The sequence below is a fragment of the Euleptes europaea genome, chromosome 3 (assembly GCF_029931775.1).
Source record: "Euleptes europaea isolate rEulEur1 chromosome 3, rEulEur1.hap1, whole genome shotgun sequence".
In the NCBI taxonomy this organism is placed as follows: domain Eukaryota; kingdom Metazoa; phylum Chordata; class Lepidosauria; order Squamata; family Sphaerodactylidae; genus Euleptes; species Euleptes europaea.
In genome coordinates, this window is record NC_079314.1 from 77,476,915 (window position 1) to 77,502,054 (window position 25,140).

At 41.4% G+C, this 25,140-nt stretch overlaps 1 protein-coding gene across 1 annotated transcript in view; it reads right to left on the reverse strand.

Annotated features, from left to right (window-relative positions):
• Positions 1-25,140, reverse strand: part of PPFIA2 (PTPRF interacting protein alpha 2) — a 278,103-nt gene that overhangs the window by 50,171 nt on the left and 202,792 nt on the right. Inside the window, exons 12-19 of the mRNA XM_056845998.1 lie at positions 23,176-23,238; positions 20,497-20,588; positions 20,028-20,163; positions 18,875-19,095; positions 17,543-17,780; positions 15,350-15,379; positions 12,118-12,248; positions 3,580-3,734 (exon numbers count right to left, since the gene is read on the reverse strand). Of these exons, the coding sequence (XP_056701976.1) occupies positions 3,580-3,734; positions 12,118-12,248; positions 15,350-15,379; positions 17,543-17,780; positions 18,875-19,095; positions 20,028-20,163; positions 20,497-20,588; positions 23,176-23,238 (1,066 nt within the window). The remainder of the gene's footprint in view (positions 1-3,579; positions 3,735-12,117; positions 12,249-15,349; positions 15,380-17,542; positions 17,781-18,874; positions 19,096-20,027; positions 20,164-20,496; positions 20,589-23,175; positions 23,239-25,140) is intronic.

Sequence of the window (25,140 nt, forward strand, 5' to 3'; positions counted from 1 at the left end):
TACTTATATAAAACATGTATCACACTTGTTATGGAGGATCCATGCATGCATGAAATGAGGCTTTTGCATCAAAATGCACACAACTGTCAGCAAAAAGTGTATTGTTGACCACATGGATCTTAAAAGAGAGAATACATAATATCATGCATGTATGTACTTCTAAAGCAGATGCAATATGCCCATGCTTTGTACTCAGGTACAGGATTTTTCAGAAGAAGCTGTCTTTACTGCAAAGCATCATTGGTAAGATCAACCACAGTAAGCCAAAAAGTATTCTTGCCAAGAAATATGTGGGGAATTAAATACTTATTATCTTTCCCCTATTGTCCATAAACATGGAAGATTATATTTGGGCATATCTGGTATAATGAAATCTTCCACACAATTTCATCTGACCATCTAAGGCTCATCATTACATACACTCTGAAACACAGTGAATGTACCATGGACGGTATTCAGCAAAAATTTCTGCTTATTGGGGGAGGGGATTGCTGAACCCTTCTTCCTGTGGCACACTTCTGACAGGGAGGCTATTCCCCTCCTGGAGCTAACCTCTGATTGAATCCTCCCTCATGTTGCTCCTGCGTGTGGGGTGGTGTCTCCCAAGAACAGCATTTCAGAGGGCATTTTGGGCTGCAGCAAAAGGAAAGCAGAGATTTTGTGCAAGGATACACAAAAGATCTTATTAAAGTAAGCTTTAAAAAAGAAATTTAAAATAATTTTTAAGCAAGAAGAAAAAAAAGAGATTGTGTTATCCTGCTGCACTGAGCCAGGTATTAATCAATGGATTGTTGAATTCTCATGAGGAAAAGTCAAGCTTGAGAAGCAGGATCAGCCTTACTGTCTTCTGGGACTTGGCTATCTGGTAAAATAGTCACTGGCCGTTCAAGAATATTTTTGTTTGTATTTGTAGGAATAAGGGAAGATGAGGGATGGCCAGATGATGCTTCTCATCCAGGGACAAGGGAATGGAGAGACCATCCTGATTTAAACTGCAGTTCCCTCTGGAGTAACTGATGACTACCACAACGTAAGAGCTCCCTGGGTTTGAGTGGGTCCAGTTGGGTGAGTTTCTTGTGACTCCTTCTTGGTGTCTCCATTGTGTTTTTGAGTTCCAGCTCGTCAAGTAGGGTTGCCAGGTGCCCAACAATGTACCCCTCTTCCCGCCAACCACCTGAGGGTCGGCAGGCAAACGTGCGTGTGTGCATACCGCGTGCATCACTTCCAGTTTAAAACCGGAATTTCCGCCTCGCGAGGGGCCTTATACCTCTTAGTTTGAGTGGTAAAGGGCCACTTTGCCACTCAAACTGAGAGGTAAAGGCCCTTTGTGAGGCGGCACTTCCAGTTCTAAACCGAAAGTGATGCATGCGCGTTGGCGCATGCGCACACACACACACACGCTTTCTGACAACAGCATCCCGCCAGAGGAGAGGAGGGACCTGGTAACCCTATTGTCAAGGCAGCCTCTGTTCAGTTGATAGCAACCTGCCCCTTCTGGTCTGGCAGTGTTTACATCTGGTTAGGTTGAAAAAGGCACGATGGCAATGTTCAGACTCTGTGGGGGTGTTCTGGTATCACAATTATCAGCAGTGGTGTACTTAGGAAATTAAAGACTCTGATTAATAGTCTTATGGCCTCTTTTAGATATCAGTGTATTCCTTCAAATGCAAAGCTACTGTCTGCTTTGGGGGGGGGGGTACCCTGGTGAGCCTGTGAGCTAGGCCTGAACATCTGCCCCGAAGTTCAGCGCTGATGGCACAATTGCATGCCAATACTAGAGCTAATAGAACACATAAAGTTTTTTAGTGGGTCAGACAACATATTTTAAGTATCTGCAACTTGTGCATTTGTAAAGCAGTGGCTATTTTCTAAATAAGGGCAAGCTTTAATACATAATAAAGCTTCATATGTGTCTTCTGCTACATGTTGTCCACAGAATTATAAAAAGTAGATGTACAAGTATCTGCTTTTAATTTAAAGGAAAGGTTGTTGAGCTACCTAAAATGTTACAAGTGTAGTATAAATTGGCAACAATATAATTAATTATGAAGTACAACCTATTATGATGCTACGTAGTATTGAAACAGGCTTCATCAAAGCATCGAGGTCAACAGCATCTGTTATGTATTTTCTAAATAATGTTGTAGCATTGTGACTAAATACAATAATTATATTAACAAAAAGGAAACAGTTCCAAATAACCTATTTCCAGAAAGCAAATTTTTACTCTTGAATTAGTTCTTGAATCTGTTCCAGGGAGGTGTGTAAGAATATGCATATGAAAGAGGGAGAGAGAAGCTCTTATTGACTGTTGTTGTTGGACAACACAGAACTTTCATTGCATGCAATGAGGCAAAATAAGGAAGGGAAGAATATTGTAAGTTTTGTGAGGTTTTATGCCCATCTAGACCTGTATGAATAATAAAAGCATAGGGGGTGAACATTTTTTCACACTTGACAAAGGTATGGGTAATTATTAGGGGTGTGCAAAACAAACAAACAACAAAAAAAAAAACCAGGAAAATTTGGATCCCAGTATATTGGAGCTGAAAATTCCTGTGATTCCTGCAAATTCCTGAATTCCCATACCGATATGGGTTTTTCCGGGAATCTGAAAAAAACCCTGCTCCATTATAGCCTCTGGAAAATCTTTCAGGGGCTCTGGAAAGCTCTGGGAAATTTGAAGCATAGCTGCTGGTGACTCTCCTTACAAAATCCTTACAAGTTTGGTATAGCTTGGGTCCAATTTTATGGGCTCCCAAATGGAGAAAAAACAGCCCCTCCAAGAGCCCTGGAAAGATTTCCCATAGGCTACACTGGATCCAAAAAGGGGCACTTTAAAGCACTGCAATCTAGCACGAATGTGCTAATCAAAGCTTTTTTTTTCTTTTTAAGGAGATCTCTTCCCTTTCTACCGCTGAAGCTGGGGATCACAAAATCACCTTGACAACAAGCCAATTTTTTCAGCTTTTTCGGGATCAGGATTGCCAACTACAGTTTAAACTGCCATTTCGGTGTGCGTGTGTTGGATTTACTGAATGCACATCCCTAGTAACTATACTAGCCGATTAGAAGAAAGAGGAACTGATAACAAACAATATTTTTATGGGGACCAAAAGATCCCACCAACCCCCAAAATGTTGTAAGAGCTTCTAAGTTTCAAAGTACTCCAAGTTCTTGCTAACTACATTTTCAACCAGACTGAAGCTAAAATCGCAACTGAAATGGTTGATGTGGGCATACTACCCCAGTGTCAAAATTTGCATGTTTGTGTGCAAGGTTTTATCTGCATTGTCTTTCATAGCTAAGTATTTCAGAACAAAGAAAAAATGCTAAAAATGCAGCCTACATAAAAATAATAATCTTCTCCTAGGCCATTTGTTCATTTAGAAAAATATGATGGATTTCATGACAGACACTACTTGTTACAACAATAGGAACATGTGGGAAAGATTTCACCACTTTAAAAGAGAGGAATGAGTGTTTGGAAAAGAAAAACAAAACTGAAAAAGAAGCCACACCATCAACCAAAAATGACTGGAAACCAGCAGCCTGAGCCTCGTGCAACTAATTCCTTACTGAGCTGTCCAAGTCGAGCCTTCTCTTTTTTACCGAACAAACGTCCTATTGAAGACTTGATTCCTTTCTTCTTGGGAGCTTTGTGTAGGGAATCCTGGCTGCTACTGACACTGCCAAGACCAATGATTTCTGGCTCCAAGGAAGCAGGCAAGCTACTATAAAATACACATAAAAGATAGATAATATGTTATTGTCCTTATGAGGTCCAATCTCCTCCTAAGCAGCTGTGCAAACAAATTATCTGGAATCTAATAAGAGTGTCTTCATAACTGGAGACATTAAGTTACTGATGGTTTCTATCCTATAGCACAGTAATATTTAGAACAGCATAATGGTTTATTTTTATGTCTCACTAGTGTCTATAACGATGACTGAATCTAAAAAGAAGTGACAGTACAGAGATATAGTTAATCAAACTCCTATTAAAACCATTCTGACCAGAAAGTTTTTAGATGTTTTGATAGGAACTAAACAGATCTCAGTTGTGAAAAAGACTGGTTCCTATAATCACTAAGAGCTGTGTTTTGGTGCCGCCCCTACTTTGAAAAAGCAATGCACAAGAATACTAGGTAGGCAGGATAGCATGATTTCCAGCCAGTTGGGGCGGGGGACCCTTGGGGTTGGCTATTTAAAGCCAATACTCTCTCACCTTCTCTCTTTTTGCTGGAAGAGCTGACCCACCATCCATCCCTTTAAGTACAGTATGGATCCCATAGTTTTAGATACTGTATCTTTTAATTCTACCTTGTAATTTATATGGTTATTTTAATGGCTTTGCTGTATTAATAAATCTGAATCGATGCAGCACTAGGTGGCTACTGTTGGAGCCATCCACACATTGGCATTCTGCTCCCACTTTCTCACATCTCCCCCCCCATCCCTACCTTTCTTATTGTTTATACCTGAATAAATGAATTCTGCTGCAATCTATTATAAGTACAGTATGGAATTAGCTTATTGCTTCTGGTCTGAGAAGGAATTGGATCTGTCTCCAATTGGCCTTGAGGTCGTCCCTTGTTCACCTGCTTCATACTGTACGGTGGAGAGGGGTTTTAGAATTAAATAAGCCTGGTCAGAGTATGCTGGTAAGGCCCTAACTAAGAGTCACACTACAATAGGGGACATGGATTGTGATGGGGGACATGGATTGGGTGTGCAACTTGGTGGCCCCAGGAGCTCTTGTTCCCCCCTCCTTTTCAAGTGCCAAAAGAGCTAAACTTGTAGTTTGGCTCTAAGGTGGCAGGTTTAGTAATGGGCTCACTGGTATGTTAATAAGATTGGCAAGCACCTGAGGTATCTTATGATAGGGGGAGGCAAACAAACAGGACACTTTAAGCCTGGGGAGAGAACTTGAAGTCCTGAACATTCATTGTTGACTGGTGCAAGGAAATGGGCTTGATTGGTAGCTTCTCTATGTACAGTTTTGCTGTGCAAGCAAGGACAAGCAAAGAGCAGCTATGTAGTGGTTTGGAGTCATTATGGGATTGCCCTAACACTGGCAAAATCATTGGGTAGCCTCTTAGGGTGCCCGAACTAATAGGGTAAATGCTTTATCCACTACAGTTCACCCTTAATAAGCATTTAGTTTAATCCAGTCTTGGTAAGGGCTGTGCATGTCAGGTTTACTTACCAGAAAAAAAAAAGGCATTTAGGCTTTTCTGGATTTATTTGGGGCTGAATACTGAAATAGAGAATAAAGCTGAAGCCGGATAGTCGATCGCTGAATCAGCCGAATAAGTATTTGGCTTACTCGGCCTTTGGCTTTCCCAAGGCTTTTCTCTATGGGAATTTTTTTTTAGGATCTCTGAGGAGCATTTTTAGAAGTAGAGTTACCAAATTTTCAGGGTAGCTGCAAGGGACACTCCTTGCATGAAACCCGATGTTTGGTAAAGTTTGGGACAGGGGGTCCGATTTTATGGGCTCCCAAAGGGGTTGCCCCTTCAAAATGCTTTTCTATGGAGTAGGAGGCAACCAATTTGGGGCCCCATAAAATCAGATCCCCTGACCCAAATTTTACTAAACTTCAGGGTTCATGTAAGGAGTGTCCCTTGCAGCTACTCTGAAAATACCTCCACAGGAGCTTTGAAAAAAATTCACATAGTCTAAAATGGACCCAATTTTTTTTGGGGGGGGGGAAGCTAAAAAAAAAAAAGCCAGAATACCCATTTACCAGTATTGGTATTGGGCTTATTTCAGGTTTTCCAGAAAAAAATTGGGTCCAGTAAACCCAAAATTTACCATTTATTTTATTTTTTATTTTTTTGCACAGCCCTAGGCTTGCTGTTTGTGTTTTCCTTTTTGGATGTGATCAGGAGCAAAGTAAAAATATAATGAAAAGTAATTCCTTCCTACTAAACAATGATGAAGGAACAACTTTTTTGAGAGGCTTTTCAAATTTCTCAAAAGCAACAAACAATTCCAAAAGCAGATGGCATGGTTCTGATTAAACTCTTTATAAGATTAAACTCTTTGCAACATTTTAATTTTTAATTTTTGCATTTCAAATGTGTAAAAACTGTTTTGTATAGAAATATAGCATCTAAGTTATACAATGGGCCCAATCCAATGTATGTGCTTTTCACGGAAAGGCAGAATATAAATAACTGAAATAATAATCTCAATGTGACAGTTTATAACATAATCCAAACAAGTGGTATTATCATGTGTGATTAACTGCACATTACACAATCATAGAATCATGGAGTTGGAAGGAGCCAAACAGGCCAACAAGTCCACCCCCTGCTTAATGCAGGATCAGCCTAAAGCATCCTTGACACGTGTTCACCAGCCACTGCTTGAAGACTGCCAGTGAGGGAGAGCTCACCACCTCCCTAGGCAGCCAATTCCACTGCTGAATTACTCTTACTGTAAATCCCCCCTCCAATAACCACCCATAATTTATACCCATTATTGTGAGTCCTACCCTCTGCTGCCAACAGGAGCAGCTCTCTGCACCCCTATAAGTGACACTTTCAAATACTTCAAAAGAGCAATCATGTCCCTCCTCAACTTCCACTTCTCCAGACTGAACATTCCCAAATACTTCAGCCTTTCCTCTTAGGGTTTGGTCTTCAGGCCCCTGATCATCCTTGTTGCTCTCCTCTGCACCTGCTCCATTCTGTGTGCATCCTTTTTAAAGTGAGGCTTCCAGATCTACGCAGAGTACTCCAGGTGTGGCCTGACCAATGCAGTGTACAACGGGACTATGACATTTTGCAATTTGAATGTCATTCCTCTGTTGATACACCTCAGGCCATATTAGCCTTTTTTTTTTGCTGCTGCATCTCACTGACTGCTCATATTTAGCTTACAGTCCACCTATACCCCAAGATCTTGTTCACTGACACTGCTACTCAGAAGTACATCACCCAGTAAGCATGCTTCTCATTTTTGTTATCCAGATGGAGAACTCGGCACTTATCCTTGTTGAATTGTGAATCCTTGTTTGCATCTGCCCACTTTTCCAGTGTGTTCTGATCTTGTTGAATTCTATTTGTCTTCCAGGGTATTCCCTACTCCTCCCAATTTGGTGTCTTCTGCAGATTTACTGAGTAGTCCTTCCACCCCCTCATCCAGATCATTTATAAAAATATTGAAAAGTACCGGTCCCAGAACCAAGCCCTATGACACACCACTGGACACCTCCCTCCAGTCAGATGAAGTGCCATTGACAACTACTCTTTGAGTTCTGTTCTGCAACAAGTTTCCTATCCACCTAATTTTCCTAGCTTCTAATCTGCAGTCATCCAAGTTACCCATCAGAACATCATGGGGAACCCTGTAAAAAGCTTTATTGAAATCCAGGTAAACAATATTGACAGTGTTCCCATAATCCAGTAAACTCGTCACTTGGTCAAAGAAGAAAATGAGGTTGGTCTGGCAAGGCCTGTTGGAGACAAATCCATGCTGATTGCTCTAGATCACCTAGTTGTTCTTTAGATGCTCACAGATCAATCCCTTTAAAATCTGCACCAGTATCTTCCCTGGGACAAAGGGCAGACTGACTGGCCTGTAGTTTCCTGGGTCATCCTTCTTCCATCTTTTGAAGATTAGGATAACATTTGCCCTCCTCCAGTCTTATGGCACAACTCCCATTTTCCAAGAGGTCTGGAAGATCATGGACAAGATCTCTGCAAGCTCTCTAAAAAGTTCTTTGAGCACTCTCAGGTGCATACCATTGGGCCTGGGGGGGTTGTACTCATCCAATGCAGCCAAGTGCCACTCAACAACCTCTCTGTCCACATCAACCAGCAGCCTGGATGCCTACTACCTTCTCTAGATGAACCTGTTCTCTTCTTCAGGGAAAAAATGCAAAACAGGCATGGAGCCTTTCTGCTTTTTTTGTCAGAGTTTTTTCATTTTCACCCAACAATGGGCTATCACCTCTTTTACCTTGTGTTTTCTCCTCACATTTCTGAAGAATCTTTTCTTGTTGTAGCAAGCCTCTGTGGCCAGCTTCAGTTCACTCTGAGCTTTGGCCTCTTTGATGGCTGACCTGCAGTGCCTAGCAACCCTCAAATATTAATCTTTAGAGTTATGTCCTTCACTCCATTTTTGAACATTTCCTTTTTTTCCTTAGCTCATCATGGAGTTCTGTGTTCATCCACAGTGGCTTTTTGGATCCCCTACCATGTTTCTATCTTGTTGGAATAGTGATCGCTTGAGCTTGCAAAAGGTCTTGTTTTATGAGAGCTTCCCCTTCACTTGTTCCTTCCCTTTCCAGCATTCTTGCCCATGGAATGACTCTCATCATGCCTCTGAATTCATTAAAGTCTGCCCTACAAAAATCTAAAGTACACATGGTCACTTCCCCCTAAGGTCCCCACTATCTTCACCCCACCTACCAATTCTTGCCTGTTGGTTAATATTAAGTAGAGTATGGCTGAGCCCCTCTGGAGTTTGTCTCCTAGCTCACATCAGGGAAACTGAAGTTATCCATAACTACAAGGTTATATCACTTGGATACACTGTCAAGATGTTCAAGGAGGGCAGCAACCACCTCCACCTCCTGATCAGGTGGTCTGCAGCAGATTCCACTCACAATACTATTTGTCCTTCCTTCCCTTCTCCTCACCAGATACTTTCCACTGGGCTGTCATCCACCTCCTCCAGTATTTTCCTGAGAAGCAACCCCTCTCCTCATACACTCTGTGACACTCTGTATCCTCTTCAACCCTTTCTGTTTTTCTTGAAAAACACATATACATCCACTACTACATTCCAGTCATGGGAATCATCCCACCAAGTCTCTGTAATACCTACTAAATCTTATCCCTCTGCATGCATTAGATGCTCAAGCTATTTCTTCTTATTGCCCAAGCTTTTGGCATTGGTACATAGGCATCTGAAATCCTGCACCTTTGGCTCTGTTTGACCTGGCACTCCTCTGCTGTTTTCTTCATTTAAATCCCCATTTTGTTTGTCTCCTCCCCCTTGTAATGTCAACTTCAAGCCCTCCTGATAAATCTCCCCAGGTTTCTGCAAAACAAATTATTCTCTAATCTTGATAGGTGAAGTCCATTGTTTGCTAGTAGGCCATCTTCTAGAAAACCTAGCTCTTGGTCCCAGAATCCAAATTGCTCCTGCAGGCACCGCCAATGCAACCAAAGGTTTACCTCCATTATCTTCTGTTTCCATCACATTCCTCTTCCTCTGATGGGAAGGACTGAAGAGAACACCACTTGTGCCTCCATTCCCTTCAGCTTCCTCCTGAGAACTTCATAGTCAGCATTAATGCTTGTGATGGTGTTCTCAGCCATGTCGCTCATTCCCATGTGGACCATCACAAATGGGTAATTATTTCTAGATTTGATCAGTTTTGGCATCTGGTCTACAATATCTTTAATCTTTGCCCCTGGCAAGCAACACATCTTTCAGGCTAGGGGGTCAAGCCTGGACATATGATGTTCCATACCCTCAACAGAGTGTCACCAATGGCCAACACTTTCCTTTTCCTTCCAATGCCATTTCTTCATATCACCATGCCCTCCTCACTTTGTCTTTCTTCCTCTGCCAGAGTTTCCATCTATATCACCACCACAAGGGCCTGGAATCAATTCCTGAGTTTCAATGGCACTGAGTATTATCTTGCACAATGCCTTCCAGTTCATGCAGTAGTGCTCAGAGTAGGCTCATTAGGGAAGTCAACCATTCTGTTGTCCCTTTGATTGGTCTCCCCATCCCTATGCAGGACCCATGGCTTCTGTTAATGAAACCCTCCCCTTCCTTGATCTCATGAAGGGTATCAATCCTTTCCTCTAGGCTCTGAATCTTCTCTTCTAAGAGTCATATCAGCTTACTCTTTTGAGAAGTGAAGTTAATCTTGTCCTTAGGGAGGAAAACAAACATGGTGCACTCTCTGCTGGTGAATGCAAATAGGCTTTGAGCATTCACCATCACCTTCCAATTGGATTCCTTCACTCTTGAATTTCCTTAGTGTGTTGATAAAACCGAGAATTTACAGACCTGATCTAACATCTACCAAAGCCAAAAGCGGAACACATATAGGATGCAAAAGCTCCTTAGCATCTTACAGGGCCCCCAGGCTAAGAGCCATAGGCCAGGAACCCTTTGGCTCACACCATCAGAGGAGGAGGATCCTCAAAGTTCAAAGTCTTAATAGCAACAGCAGAGAGCGGCGGCAGCAATCAACCCCTGGCAAACAGACCCTCCTCAATCAGTAACAATTAGCAACAATACAGACAACAGAACCAAACAGAAAGCCCTCTCCAGTAGGCTATAAGCACCCACTCACCCTCAAACACTGTCTTCTCACATAGCAACCTCAGTTAATGCTCCCCAGCAAAAACACTCACTTCTTTTCTCCTAGCCCCGCCGACTCAGTTCTCATTTAATAACATGCTATGTCACACAAAGCAGGGGTTTGAAGCATGCCTTGTTTCATGTGAAGGTATCTAACCAAGTCCTACCAAATGCCACTAAACATTCGGAATGATGCTCATGGATTATATATTTGAAACTTTCAAGAGCCCATAGATATGGAATTCACAAAGGTTAAAAATCACTGCTCTGTCTTGGCTTTTTTCTACATAGACCAGTCAAAGCGCAAGTGTTAAATTTAGCGTATGAATACTTATTACCATCATTACACCCTCCTTAGACTTGCCCAGTCCATAGTGTCATGATGGAGGAATGCAGTATACCTTATACTCTGGGAGGCCCTGATATCAGAGAAAACATTCTTCCCTGGGAATGAAGTCATAAGCCCCTCAGATTTCAGGCTGACAGGAGATGAGTTCTCCTTTATGGAGACAAATAGACAGGATACAGATTACAATTTGCCCGCATGCCAGGAATCAGCAAGACAGATGGCTATTTAGATATCCTGAGGTGGACCATAAAACTCTGGGGACATATGCTTTGGTAGGATTGGAGGAGGCAATACAACATATGTGGGGACTCAAACCCAATTTTGGGACAGGTCAAAGTGAAACCCTCTCAGCTGGTAGAGGTAGGGTTAAAAGGTCTGACACTCTATGAGAAAGGGAGCAAAACAAGAACCTGGGAATGGAGAGAAATGGAGTGAATGAAGTCTGCCTTGACCAGCCTCTGTTTCAAAGTTCTAGTGGGCTTGTGTCCATTCCATAGGAGAGAATGCCAAGGTAACCCCAGTCACTTGTACAACTTGGTTAGCCGTATGTTTTTGTTTCTTTTTTCCCTGTAGTGTTTTGATATAGTGTTTCCAGAGCTCTTGTGCTATAGTAAATTGAGATCATAGTTTTAGTAAAGAAAGACTTTTTTCCTTCTAAAGATCTGAGACTGTGTTCAAAGATCTCACCCAGGGCTCCTGGCTGCTTCTCCATGCTTAGACAATAAACTGGAGACTGGGCTAAAGTCAGTTGGCCCGCAGGGGAGGAGGGATGTGTCAAGCAGCACACATGCACATCTGTTGCCTCTATCTGCACCTCAAGCCACAGACAGTGAAAGGAAGGACAGAGCTTGAGTGGTAGTATGCTACCCTGTACAGCAGGAAGGGAGGGGGCAAGTGGGGCACAATGTCAGTGATTCTATTAAAAAGGGTTTAATACTGAAGCAATTTCTCAATGAGTATCACTTTAATTCCAAGTTTTCTGTGTCCATATAATGTTACTTTAAAAAATCAAGCCCAAATGGAATTAGAGTGGTTTTACACATTTTGTTTTGAAATGAACAACAATCTATTCCAAACAGGGGAAGATGAATTAGCAAGCTCAAGCTGCACATTTCATAAATGCAACTTCCACAAAACTCAGTGCTACTTAACACCTCTTTACAAATGCCACTCCCAATTTCTCATTTTAATAACCTAGTTCTCATGGATCTTATTGAAATTATTTAAAAATCACTTCATGGTGGGAAAATCTACCTTTGCTCTGAATCACTTTCATTATAACTGATGTATAATAATTAAACTTGATTATTCTTACTTTGCATCCTTGCAAGAAGCATTAATCAAGGACTCACAGAAATTAATGTAAGGTAAAAAGAACACCACTTATTAAAGTTGTTAATGAATGCCTCCATCAAAAAGCTTCTTACCTTCTGGCATCATTGTGGTATGAAGAAGGTAGAGTATGAGTCATTCTAATGGCCCTAGGTGTTGGAGGAGGGGAGGTTTCACATTTTATAGTGGCTTTGTCTTCATGTCCATCTTCTTCAACAACTGCAATCTACAAATAAACAATTAGCAGGAAATTAATCTCTGAATCCACATTTCTAAGTGGTGTGCAACTTAATGTGGTACAAAAACTCAAAACATCTGCAATTTATAAACCTTTTCAAGCTAATTGAACTATTAGGCATCATGAGAAGAGGCTGGTAAACTATGGGGTGAGAACTGACAGACACCGAACCAACATGGATAGTCCCAAAAACATATGATGAAGAGGGGAAGGGAGTCTCAGAGAACACCTTCCACATCCAGTGTAGCTTCTGGGATGTGCTTCTACATGTTAAGAAATATTTTTGTATTTTTTATGTTCTTTTTTTTGGTATTGTATTATGATTTTATTTTTGTTTTACTTTTTGTTTAATTATAAAAAGCAATAAAAATTTATTAAAAAAAAGAAATGAAAGTGACATAAAGGTATTCTTTTAACTTCTGGAAAAAAAAAGAACTGACAGACACTGAACCAACATGGATAGTCCCAAAAACATATGATGAAGAGGGGAAGGGAGTCTCAGAGAACACCTTCCACATCCAGTGTAGCTTCTGGGATGTGCTTCTACATGTTAAGAAAGAGGGGCTGTGTTCTTATATGTTAAGACCAAAATGTGTTAACCTTGTTATCTGTGTGTTTGAAGTAATTTGGATAAACCAGTTTCCCCAACGTGGTGCCTGTGGGCACTATGGTGCCTGCCAGTACTTCCCTGGCAAGCTTTTAAGGAAGTGAGTGGGGTCACTGTATGGCAGAGATTGCCCTAATGCAAAGGAAAGGGTTTTCTATGCTGCAATAGCAGCTGACACTACAAGAGGATCTAGAGGAATGGTAAGTAACTAGGCTTGTGGTCCATTCCTCTTCCGACTTCCCTTATTCTTCTCCCCACCATTTCCCAATACCTTTCTCCATCCCTCCCCCAGTCAGGCTGTTTTTGGTTTGGCTCTGCTTCCTGTGACAGACATTTTGGGATGGCACACAACACCCCCTCTTGAAATTCCAAAGTGCCTGCAGGCTCAAAAAAGTTGAGGACTCCTGGGATAGAGGGTGTGGGGTTTATTGATGAAGAATGCAATGGAGGAAAACATGTAGCTGTTAAGTAAATAAATGCATGTGTCTTAGCTAGAAATAAGTTAGGACAAAATCAGACCACAAGGTATAAGGCAATCATGAACATAGGGTCTGATGATCAAGGTATAAAAGGCCAGAGAACTGGAGGAAGAATAGAGAAGACTGGACCCACAGGAAAGCTCTGTGAGAGTAATGAAAAAAATAATGGAAAAAAAAACACATTTACACCAATCCAAATGGTCATAAATTGTATCTGGTAAAACAAACACAGTAGCCTACAGACATTGCTGGAAATATTAATTACCTCTGTACTAATCCGGTATCTTGGATATGGACTAGATATGCTATAGGAATATTTTGTAAGAGCTATAACTAAGGTGCTAAGAACAACACTGAGCCCTGTGAAAACAATACAGAATGTAATACATCATCTGGCCTGGTTTTATGACAAGTGTAACCCGTCACAAGTAAAAAGATCCCTGAGTAATGACAAGTGTGCTTGACTTCACAAATAGTGTAGAGGTCAGTAGCTATATTGCAGATGTCAACATGTTTGAGCAGAAAATTCATTTGCAAAAGTACTACATTTAGGTTGCTTAACTATTTAGAAGTACATCCAGTGTTTTGTGAAGCTAACTAATAAAATGTTTGTGTTCACAACACTGTCTTTAAACTGTCTTTAAACTGGCTGGTCCCTCTATGGATAACAAGAACCATGCAGTGGAGCTCTCCCCAGACAAGCTAGAGGTCTTGATCTACTCTGGTGGCTCCTTGGTATGTAGAAAAACATGCTGTAAATAATCAAAAGGAAATCACCCCCCCCCCACAAAAAAAAAAAAAACCTGGCCTGATGAGTTCTAAATATGCTCCAGAATTAATGTTGAGAGCAGTGGAGTGTCAGTTAAATGAAAAAATTAAGGGAGGGAACAAAAAAAACCTAGCTCTAGTCCTTGAGAGCTTACACAATAAACTGGGGGGGGGGGTGCGCTTTGGGGATACATTTGGGATTGCCAAATTGTTTTCCCACTGTGATTTCATGGGGGGCTCACCAGTTTATACATACTTATTAGAAATGGCATGATTCATTTTTCTTTATTAGTTGGTACATCTCATTAATTGGTACATCTCAAACCTCAGTAGCCTTAATTGAGTTTGGAGAACTGGGATTCTTGGTTTGAATTTCAAATATTCTGAAGTTTCCTCAAAATTACAAAGACAGGAATTCATTTTACAGAATGATTTAGACATCAAATGGCAACACAAGTGACTAATAGGCCATTTATGCTTGGCTACTTTGCCTCACGTTCTCCAATGGACAGCTTCGGGGATTAGTTGGAGTTATTCATGATTTTTCCGACCTTCAGAAGTCACTTCGCAGCACGCTTGTCCCATGGTTTCAGGAACCTCTTTTAGCATGAATTTAAATTTTTCCTCAATCCCAAATTCTCGCTTGTCCTTCCCTCATCCAATCCTTCTTAAAGAAGTTATTTTGATGAGTTTCAGCAGCATGTTTTAAGATATCAGGGAATTGAGATGGTTGTTCCCCCCCCTCACCTCATACGTATCCTTTCTGGTCCGTTTCAGCAGTGAGAGTTCTTTATAGCTTGCCAGTGCTGACCCCTGCCTTGAGATAGCCAAAACAAATTGGTGGTGGCAGTAAGCATTCACCCCCTTGATCAGTTTCACAGCAGGAGTTTTCAGACCCCAGGGCCATTTCGTTAATTACAAATTAAAGAATCCCACTGTGGGGCTGGTGACCTATTAAACAATATACTACAGCCAATTAAAAAACAGCCTTGTCGGAGGGAGGGACTCAGATGCTCCGTATTTTGCTGGGGATGAATAATTGAGTGCAAGGTACTCCTGGAATATCTTTGGGGCAAAAGCTCCCATGCATAGAGTTTTGAGAATTTGGATAAGAAAACTGTGTGTCTGGAAAGTGGCAACTCAAACACAAATTTCCCAAGCATAAATGGCCATGGACTATAAATGAAACTGAGTGAAACCTTCATAACAATGCATTAAAATATACACAAGTATACCTTTCTCCGATGCTTCCTAAGATCACTTGGCTGGAGTTGGTATGGAAAGAAAAACAAAGGTGAAATTTAATTGATTTATTTTTATCCCACCCTTTCCTGACCAAGGGCAGGCTCAGGGTGGCTAATAACAAATTTTAACAGTTTTTAAATCATATACTACATATAAATTATAGTTAAAACCATCAGTTTCTACTAAAATTCCAATAGGGTCCTTAAAACCTTGTAACAGTAACAGGAGACCAGTCAAAGAGGGAAGGAAGAAAGGGGAAGGGGAAAAGGAACAAACAGAGGGTACCTAGGGCAGGGGAAAAGATGGGGTTGAGGACAGTCAGATGCTTCTTGGGCCAGGGATCACCAGTAGGCTGTTACCAGCTGAACGTAATGTTCTTTGGGATGTATCAGGAAAGGCGTTACCTCAAGCATAAATGTTCATGGGCTAGAGCCCTCTAAATTGTTTAAAGCTTCAAAGGCCAGTACCAAAACCTTAAACCCGATCTAGTAGTCAACATGGAGCCAGTGCAGCTGGTGGAGCACCGGTTGTATCTGTGCTCTCCATGGGGTCCCCATAAGGACCTGTTCCGCTGCATTCTGGACCAGCTGTCATTTCTAGAGCACCCTCAAGGGTAGCCCTGTGTAAAGCGAGTTGCAGTAGGTGACCACTGCATGGATCACTGTGGCTAGGTCAGGGTGAGACAGGAAGGGCACCAGTTGCCTAGCCTGGCGAAGGTGGAAAAATGCCACTCTGGCTGCATTTGTGACCTGTGCCTCCATTGAAAGGGAAGCATCCAGAATCACAGCCAGGCTCCTGATGGTTGATGCTGGGGTTATTCGCACACTGTCATCCCAAACTCAGGGCTCCCTGGCCCAGCCACAGAACCTCTGTCTTTGATTATTTCAGTTTCAGCCAACTGTGCTTCATCCATTTCACCACAGTCTCCAGACACCTGGCTGATATATCTGGGGTTGTATCCGGCCAGCTGCCCATCAACAGATACAGCTGGGTGTCATCTGCATATTGATGACAACCCAGTCAGAAACTCCAGACTAGCTGGGCGAGGAGGGCGCATATAGATGTTAAATAACATTGAGGAGAGGACTGCCCTTTTCAGACTAATAAAATATATTCAGACCAAATTTCAGACCCATAAAAGATACTGACATATTCATTTTCATTTTTGCAACAATAAATAATAGCACTTGACATAATTGTAATGAACCCCGATGAACAATCATTTTAAGATAAACGTCTTTCCTCAAGCGTAAATGTTCATAGGCTAGAGCCCTCTTCTTTATAGAATGCCACAAGACTCCTATTATCTCTGCAACAGACTAACACAGCTACCCCCCTGGAATGTTAATACAATCCTTTATAAATTCTGACCCCCACATAAGGGCCAGTCTTGCAATTAGCTACCTCTTCATTTTCCTCTATTTATTTTTATCTCCTATGGATAGTGGGATTCGGGGTTACAGATTTAAGACAGAGCTTTGATACTAGGAGCTGTTATTAAAAATGTATTTTGCTAATCTGTTTGAATGATAACCATTTTATTTTTAAGTAAGACAGTCTTATATCTGAATATGTCAAAATACGCATTTCATATGCATTGTAGAATCTGTTATTTCTCCAGGATATTTCATGATTTACACTGTTTGGATTCAATAACTCCCTTCTGCTAAGTGAGTTGTGTTTGTTTGATGGACACAGTCTTCATCCAGTGGGAGGGGATTGATTTTATAAAAAGGAACCATTGGATTCAGCCTATAGAGTCCTTTTGTAAAATTCACAAAATTAAGACCTCACTAATACTATAATGATTATATCGCCTGTATTATATAATTCTATACAACACTGGCTCTCGACAGACAGAACACAAAGGGATTCTGGTAATAATTACTGCTTTGTTGGTGACTTTCTAAAACTAAAACTTGAGAAGAGTCCTTACCTCAGCAGCTTAATGGCTGGTTATAATGCTATTTTCACTACTTGCTATATTTTGCATAACACTAGCAATTGGCCCAGATTGGGGTCTTACTGAGTTTTGTGCTAACAGAGAACAAAATTTTACTATATGCAAAAATTATAAAAAGCGCATAAATAAATGAATAAGGAAAAAAACAAGTAATGAAAAACAGAGACATTCTTTTTATTAAAATAAATTAAGCATTCGGCGAAAATGTGTATGCCCTTACCAGTGTCATAATACCCATCCTATCCATTTCCCTGGCTGGGCTACGGGGAGTGAGTTTCGGGGTTGAGTGCCCGCTGGGAGGAGAAGAGCTGGCAAGTGAGGAAGCTGTAATTGAGGCAGTAATGGATGTTCCAGGATGTACCCTGGCCAGATTCAAGCCTTCTAGACTCACACTGGCAACTCTGTTTTCTATTTCTTCGGCACGCAATTCTGTTGACTCTTTTTCTTCTTGGATTAACCTATCCAAAATAATTTCAAAGTAAAAGAGGTAAACAGCTGAAGTCATATTAACATTATTTATTACTTATTAAAGTGTAGATGACTGGGGAAGGCAATGGCAAACCATCCCATAAACATAGTCTGTCAGGTAAATATTGTGATCTGACCCCATGGGTCAGTAATGACCCGGTGCTTGCAATGAAGGTAAGCAGGTTGTGAACTGCATTACAGGAAGCCATGCTGTTTCAGCATGGTATATTGTTTGACATATTCTTGTGTCCTAGCATTGTGGGTCTGATTCCCTTTGACTTGCAATATGGTGGAATATGTGTATTGTGCCTATTCATAGGAAGTTCCTGATTAAAATTTAATCTTTGTTACCTATCAATAATGTTCTTCTCCTGCTTGTTCAAGTTCGAGGTGGTAAGAATGATTCTTTCTTGCCCTTTTAATCCTCATTACAATTGTAGGTAGTAAATTAGATTGAGAGGTGGTGACTGGCCCAAGGTCATCCAGTGAGTTTCATGGCAGAGTGTGAGTTTGAACCTGGTCTCCCCAGTCCTACTCTGACAATCTGGCTCTTCAGTTCAGTGTTATGAACTTGCAGCATGGGTCTTAAGCAGGCCTCCTTCTCTCAGCCTCAGCCTTACAACATGAAGATTGTAACACTGATGTAACTTACATAGTTACAACCTGAGTTGCAGTAATTACCTTATATACTAATTATAGGGATTTCAACAAGATAGTGGGTTGGATCCAGACTAAATTCTCTGCTCGTGCAAGCCACTTCTGTCAGTGCAACAGAACATTCCTGCCTCACTCTCTCCTGCTGCAGCCCTCTGAGCTTCCTGAAATATTCTTCCTGGGGAACAGGGGACCCTCAAGGACTTCATGGGAGACAAATTGGGGGTCTGCAGAAGGAAGGGAGAATTATTAGAAATTATCTGACCCCTTCTGTTAGTGGAAATTTTAGTCTGGATCCAAACAAATGTATATAAAGTGCTTTGAATACTCTAAAAGCACCATATAAATCTTGCTTCTGTCGTCGTCGTCATCATCATCTGTTTTTGCAGATGACCACAAAGCTCCATACTGTTTGATGAAGTTAAAGCACCTGATTTCTTTGTTGATTGCATCTAGTTGTTCCTGAAGCATCATAGCAAGAGTCTGCGCATCAGAATGCCCACTTGGTGACAGAAGATCCATTGAACTAAAAATAGTATCTCTGTCATCATCATCAATATCAGACATTTCTGTGTCACTCTCAAATGGATGGCTACTCAAAACCGCAAGTGGCTGACTTCTGTTCCACTCATGATCTCCAAGGGATTTCACCTAGTTAGAAATTGTAAAAATTCATACTGATCAGCCTAAAGCAAAATGCTAATTTTCACAGAAATTAAAAACCAGAGAACTAGAACTTTCAAAAACTGTTGCAGTGATTAACACCTTTTGGATTTCTCAGGCCAATTTAACATAAGACACTTCAATTGTTTTGTTAATTTCTCATGGCTGTACCATGACAGCACACTAGCCTGCATTTCATGCTATTAAAAAAATACCATGTAAATTATTTTCTTCCGTAAATAGGCTACTGTACATCACAACACTTCTTCTGATCCTAGAAAGAATATGCGTCCGGTGATTATTAATATTTAGTAGCACCATTCCTGGGGACTCTCTCTTGGTGTCAGGAGCATGCCATGAGGATGGTATGCGGTAGTGCGATTGAGCTGCCTCCAGGTGCTGTTGTGTTGTTCTGTCCAAGGCCAGTCTGTGCCCCGTGTTTAGTCTTCATAGATTCCCATAGTGTGGGAATCGCCAAGTGCCCCTTCCTGCCAAGTGCTTCTTCTTGCCTCTGGGAGGGGGGTTGCCTAGGATACCAGTTATCTCCTTTTGCTTCTCCATATATGCTATGCCCCTTGCCTTTTGCCCCTTACTAGTGTTCTTCTGAATATGGCTTCTGAAACCTGTCGATGATAACCAATAAAACTGCTTTCGTGGATTTGCCGTCTGCTGGAATCTGTTTATGGTTTGCCGCAGGGCTAGAGCTCACACTTGGATTAAAAAAAAAGATACAAGAACAATATATCATGCTAAAAGCATCCATTGTGGTCCAACTGTGGATTGCCACTCATAATCAGGAAGTGAGGTGATACCGGGCCTCTGCTAAGGGAGTGTTCTTCCTCACCATTCCAATCTCCCTTAGCTGCGCTTCTATTAAAAGAAGATAAACCTTTGGTTTATAAAAAAAGAAAAAGATAAACCTTAGGTTCATCTCTGCAGATTCCCATACGGCCTCTTCTAGGTCTTCTTATCACTTTTGTAGATCTATAATCTGGTTGACTATCAACTATTGAGCCCACAGAGTACCTCAATTCTGCTGATGAATCAAGATGTGGCCTGAAAAATAATAGTGGCACATGAATTAGAAGATGAAAACACATGAATAATAAAAGCAAAATTATAAAAATTAAAAATTAATCAAGTGTTTACAACATACAGGAACATTTATCCTATAATCTTATTCTAATAACAAAGTGGGTGGAATAGTTGATTTCCTTATGTACTTTGAAGGTAGTAAAACTCTGTGATGTATTTTCAGGAAAACAGAAATTATCAATAAAGCATTCTGGATCAACAACATTTTCAAAGGCTATACTTTTTGGATGCTAAGCAGTGAACAGTATTTTCAGTGTAACTTTTAGTTTAACTATTATTATTTTCTCATACTACCTTGACAATGTGGGATCAATCAAAGAACCTGCTCTTATTTTCAGTTGGTCAAGTTCAGCTCTCAGCTTGTCTATTTCCTCTGCCAATCTTTCCTGAAAATTAAAAAAAAAAAAAAATCCATGGGCAATGTTTTGCCTTATATAAAATTTTATATTTATAAAATGTATCAATAAAAGACGGTGATCTCTAACCTCTTGGAAAGAAAGGAAAAAATTATACTGTTATCCCGCTGCAACGTTACGGTTTAGGTTAATTACTGTCAATCTTTACTTCTTATAGTACACATTGCAATATGGCAAATAATAATTTTAAATAGTTTGACAAAACATGCCTTCAGAAATTTTTACAACATTCAAAAATGAACTGTTAATGAGAGGACTGTGGACAAAATCTTTCTATAGCAGCAAGACTGGCAGCAGTGGTGATCTTGATGGTTATACTCTTCCAATGTCAGAGAGTACTCAGTTTTCACTATTAACTTCAAATCCCTTTTCCATCACTTTAAAGTTTAAACACAAGAGCTCTACATACAAAACAAAGGCTAACAGAGCAATCCTCAAGGGGGGGAATGGTCTCAGGAGGTGGCGTGACCCTTTCATTGTTGCCACTTGTGTTAGGAAGCTGTGTGGCAGCACCATGCATGGGCACTGGTGCAGCCGTTGTGGCAGCGTTTCCCTGGTGCAAGGGCTCACGTTGGCAACCAAAGGGGGAATTCCCAGGAGGGCGGCACTGATTTTAGTCAGCTCCCTAAGCCCTTTCACCCCGGGAATGTCCCCTTTTGCTGGAGTGAACTTGTGCCTACAAAAAAGGAGGCACAGCCCTGTAAAACTGTATGGCACAGTTTCACAGGGTTTTCGGAAAACTAACATTTTCGGCTTGCTGCGGCACCCAGGAAAAAAGCGAACAGGAGTCTGGCTGCCTGCACTGTCCCCAGGCGTGCCTCTACTCCCCCCCCACTTAGGATTGCACTGTAAATCAGTCCAGTTAAATCAGTTCTAATAGGACTTAAGGCCCCACAGTCTGAACCTGCCAATAATGAATGTGTGGAGGGCAAGTAAAATCACACTAATAGTCCCTGTTTTCCCCTGCCTTCTATGCATTGACTGGCATTATGTGCACATAAAGGCAGGGTGCCAACAGTGGGTGTAATACTACTTCCACTCCTGCATCCATGGATTGGAGCCAATGGAGCGCAAGCAGAGCTGTGATGGATGGAGAGATGTTAACTTTCTAAGCCTCCCCAAATGTGTGGTTGTGAGTCACTGGACCCTTGCAAACTTCATGTAAATTGAATTTTTTTTGGGGGGGAGATTGTGTAAAATAGCTCTTTCTGGCATCATTGATAGAAAAAATGTGGGGATAAGTATAATTAGAAGAGACTATGCCATTTCAGGCACCCTTCTTCAAAAGAAAATATGGCGCATAAACTATTAAAATGAAGAAAAGTAACAAAAACCCCATGAGTCATAGCAGGCGTCTAACCTCATCCACTCCTTCCAAACATTTTTTAGGAATAAAATGGCAGCTAAATTCAATTGGAAGGAAGCATGCCTCTTCATACACTGTTATTCATAAAAAAATATGGCTGAGAAATTATTTAATATGACTAAAATAACAAGAAATCCATGAATCATTGCAAGCTAACCTCATCCATTCCTTCTCAAACTGTTTCTTTTTAGGAACAAAATGTCAGCTAAACTGAAAAATATTTTTTGTTTTGCAATTTCTTCTATGCTTGTTGAGTTTTAATAGATATTTCGCCTCCGGACTCAACTACAACCATGTTTCTTTCCCTTATTGCAAGTTTATTTGATTTTCCTCAAAAAAAACTTTATATGTATTTCAAAGTTAAGTATTTTTTCTACTGGCTCCGAGGCAATGAAGAAAATAACATTTAGTAGAAACGTTGATCCTGAATTTGACTGCTTCACTAAGCCAACAGTAAATAGCTTAAATTGTGTTGCTCTGCAAAGGGCATGACTGTGAGACTTTGGACCATGTAAGGCTGAAACCAGTGTATCAAACAAGACTGGTGGCTCTCTATCCTTCACTCAGAGCTGGGCAATCTTGGAAAAAAATTTCATAAGTGCAAGAACATTTGATTTAGTCAGTACAAAGCAAACTTCAGCAGGTCTATGGAGAATCGTACTCTATTCAGTAGGGCCTACTCCCAGGAAACTATTCTTAGAATGGCACTGCTAGAGCTATGAAGACAAGGGAAAGCAGCAGTTATGTAATAACACAGCAAGTCAGGGGTAGGCCTTGTGTAACTATAGCAAAACAATATGATAACCAGATAGGGTTGCCAGCTCCAGGTTGGGAAATACTGGGTGATTTTGGGGGTGGAGCCTGAGGAGGGTGTTTGGAGAGGGGAGGGACTTCAATGCCATAAAGTCCAATTGCCAAAGTGGCCATTTTCTCCAGAGCTCTGTGTGTGCTCTGGGACCACTCAACTTCTCTGTACCCGCTATCTGATGGATGGAATTTCATTAAAGAGTTTTAGGCATGCTGTGTAGAAACAGCAATGTTAGGTTTAAGACCATTGTGCTAAAAAGACTTGGTTCAATGATCTTTAGGAATATTTTTGTTGATGAATTCCCAAAGCGAGATTTGTTCTGATTAACAAAAGCATCCAACTGCTTTATTTAAATTACAACTTGAGAAAAATATTTCAAATACCTTGTCATGTAAAGAGTCTTCCAAATTCTTTCTAAAGCTTTCAGATTCATGTATTAAAACATTCTAGGAGAGAAAAGAAATGTAAAACTGAAATAAGATTCAACAAAAATCAAGGTAAGCAGATTAAGCAGACAGAGTAGTCTTTTATCATTCAACTTGTCAGTTCCTCTGACAATACTGTTTTGTGAATAAGCACATTCCAGATTTTATTGTATCAAATGTTATTAACATTAAAATTATCTATCTTCCTATCACATTTTTATCCTGCTCGTCTCATAGAAGTTCAGGGTGACATACTGTTTCCACTCTCCCCCATTTCATAACCTTTTGAAGTAAGTTAAGAAGAATTATTGCCCAAAAGTTATCCAGTGAGCTCCATGAATTGGAATGGCAGCCCAGATCTATCCTTTCAGAGCCCAATATGTTAACTACTATATTGTACTAGCTCTAGGTAGAGTATATAGTAGACTTGTATATTTCTTTCATTTCTGATTACAATAATTACAAAAATGTAAACAGCCTATAATGAAAAATCAACACCATGATTTTCTTTCATTTTGTTCTAGCTTCTTTTGTTATTGCCAGCTCTGCCTCTATTGACTTTCATTTACAAGGTAGGCAGCATTTTTAAATAAAGGCCCAGAGAGCACAGTGTTCCTTAGGGGGAAGGGAGAGAGAGGTTCTGAGCTTTCTTGATTGACTGCAAGTTGTAGCCACTAGGACAGGGGTGGGGAACCTTTTTTTTGCGAAGGGCCATTTGGATATCTTGGACATTATTCGGGGGCCATACAAAATTTATATATATAAAATTTATATATATAAAACAAAAAGTGATCAACAGTGCAGGTCTACTCTAAATCCTACTCAAGTCCAGTCAGCGGGGCTTACTCATTGGAAAGTGTCAGTAGGTTTGTCCTGCAGTTGTCTAGGATCTTAACCTATTGGCAACCTACCCATTTTGGCCCAGAAAAACTATGAAGTACATTTTGTTTATTGGGAAATTTTACATGCTGCCTGGAACTTGACTTGGATGGCCTAGGCCAGCCTGACCTCATCAGATCTCAAAAGCCAAGCAAGGTCGGCCCTGGTTAGTACTTGTATGTGAGACCACTAAGGAATACCAGAGTCATTACGCAGAGAAAGGCAATGGCAACCCACCTCTGTTCATTTCTTGCCGGATCCAGCAATGCTGTGGATTGAATTTAGTAGGGTACAGATTGGGGAAGGGCACAGAGTACACAGAGAGAGATGCTGCACGTTTGGTAGTCCATCCTGCACCTGGGACCTTCTGCATGCCAAGCAGATGCTCTACCTCTGAGCCACAATCCCTCCAAAGCAGATGCTTTCCCTCTGATCCACAGCCCCTGCCAAGGAGATGCTCTACCCCTAATCCACAGCCCCTCCCAAGCAGATGCTCTCCCCCTGATCCACAGCCCCTGCCGAGGAGATGCTGTACCACTGATCCACAACACCTCCCAAGCAGATGCTCTACCCCTGATCCATAGCCCCTCCCAAGCAGATGCTTTCCATCTGATCCAAAGCCCCTGCCAAAGAGATGCACTCCCCCTGATCCACAGCCCCTGCCAAGGAGATGCTCTCCCCCTGATCCACAGCCCCTCCCAAGCAGATGCTTTCCATCTGATCCAAAGCCCCTGCCAAAGAGATGCACTCCCCCTGATCCACAGCCCCTGCCAAGGAGATGCTCTCCCCCTGATCCACAGCCCCTCCCAAGCAGATGCTCTCCCCTGATCCACAGCCCCTGCCAAGGAGGTGCTCTCCCCCTGAGCCACAGCCACTGCCAAGGAGATGCTCTCCCCCTGATCCACAGCCCCTTCCAAGCAGATGCTCTCCCTAGATCCACAGCCCTTGCCAAGGAGATGCTCTCCCCTGATCCACAGCCTCTGCCAAGAAGGTGCTCCCCCCCTGATCCACAGCCCCTGCCAAGGAGATGCTCTCCCCCTGATC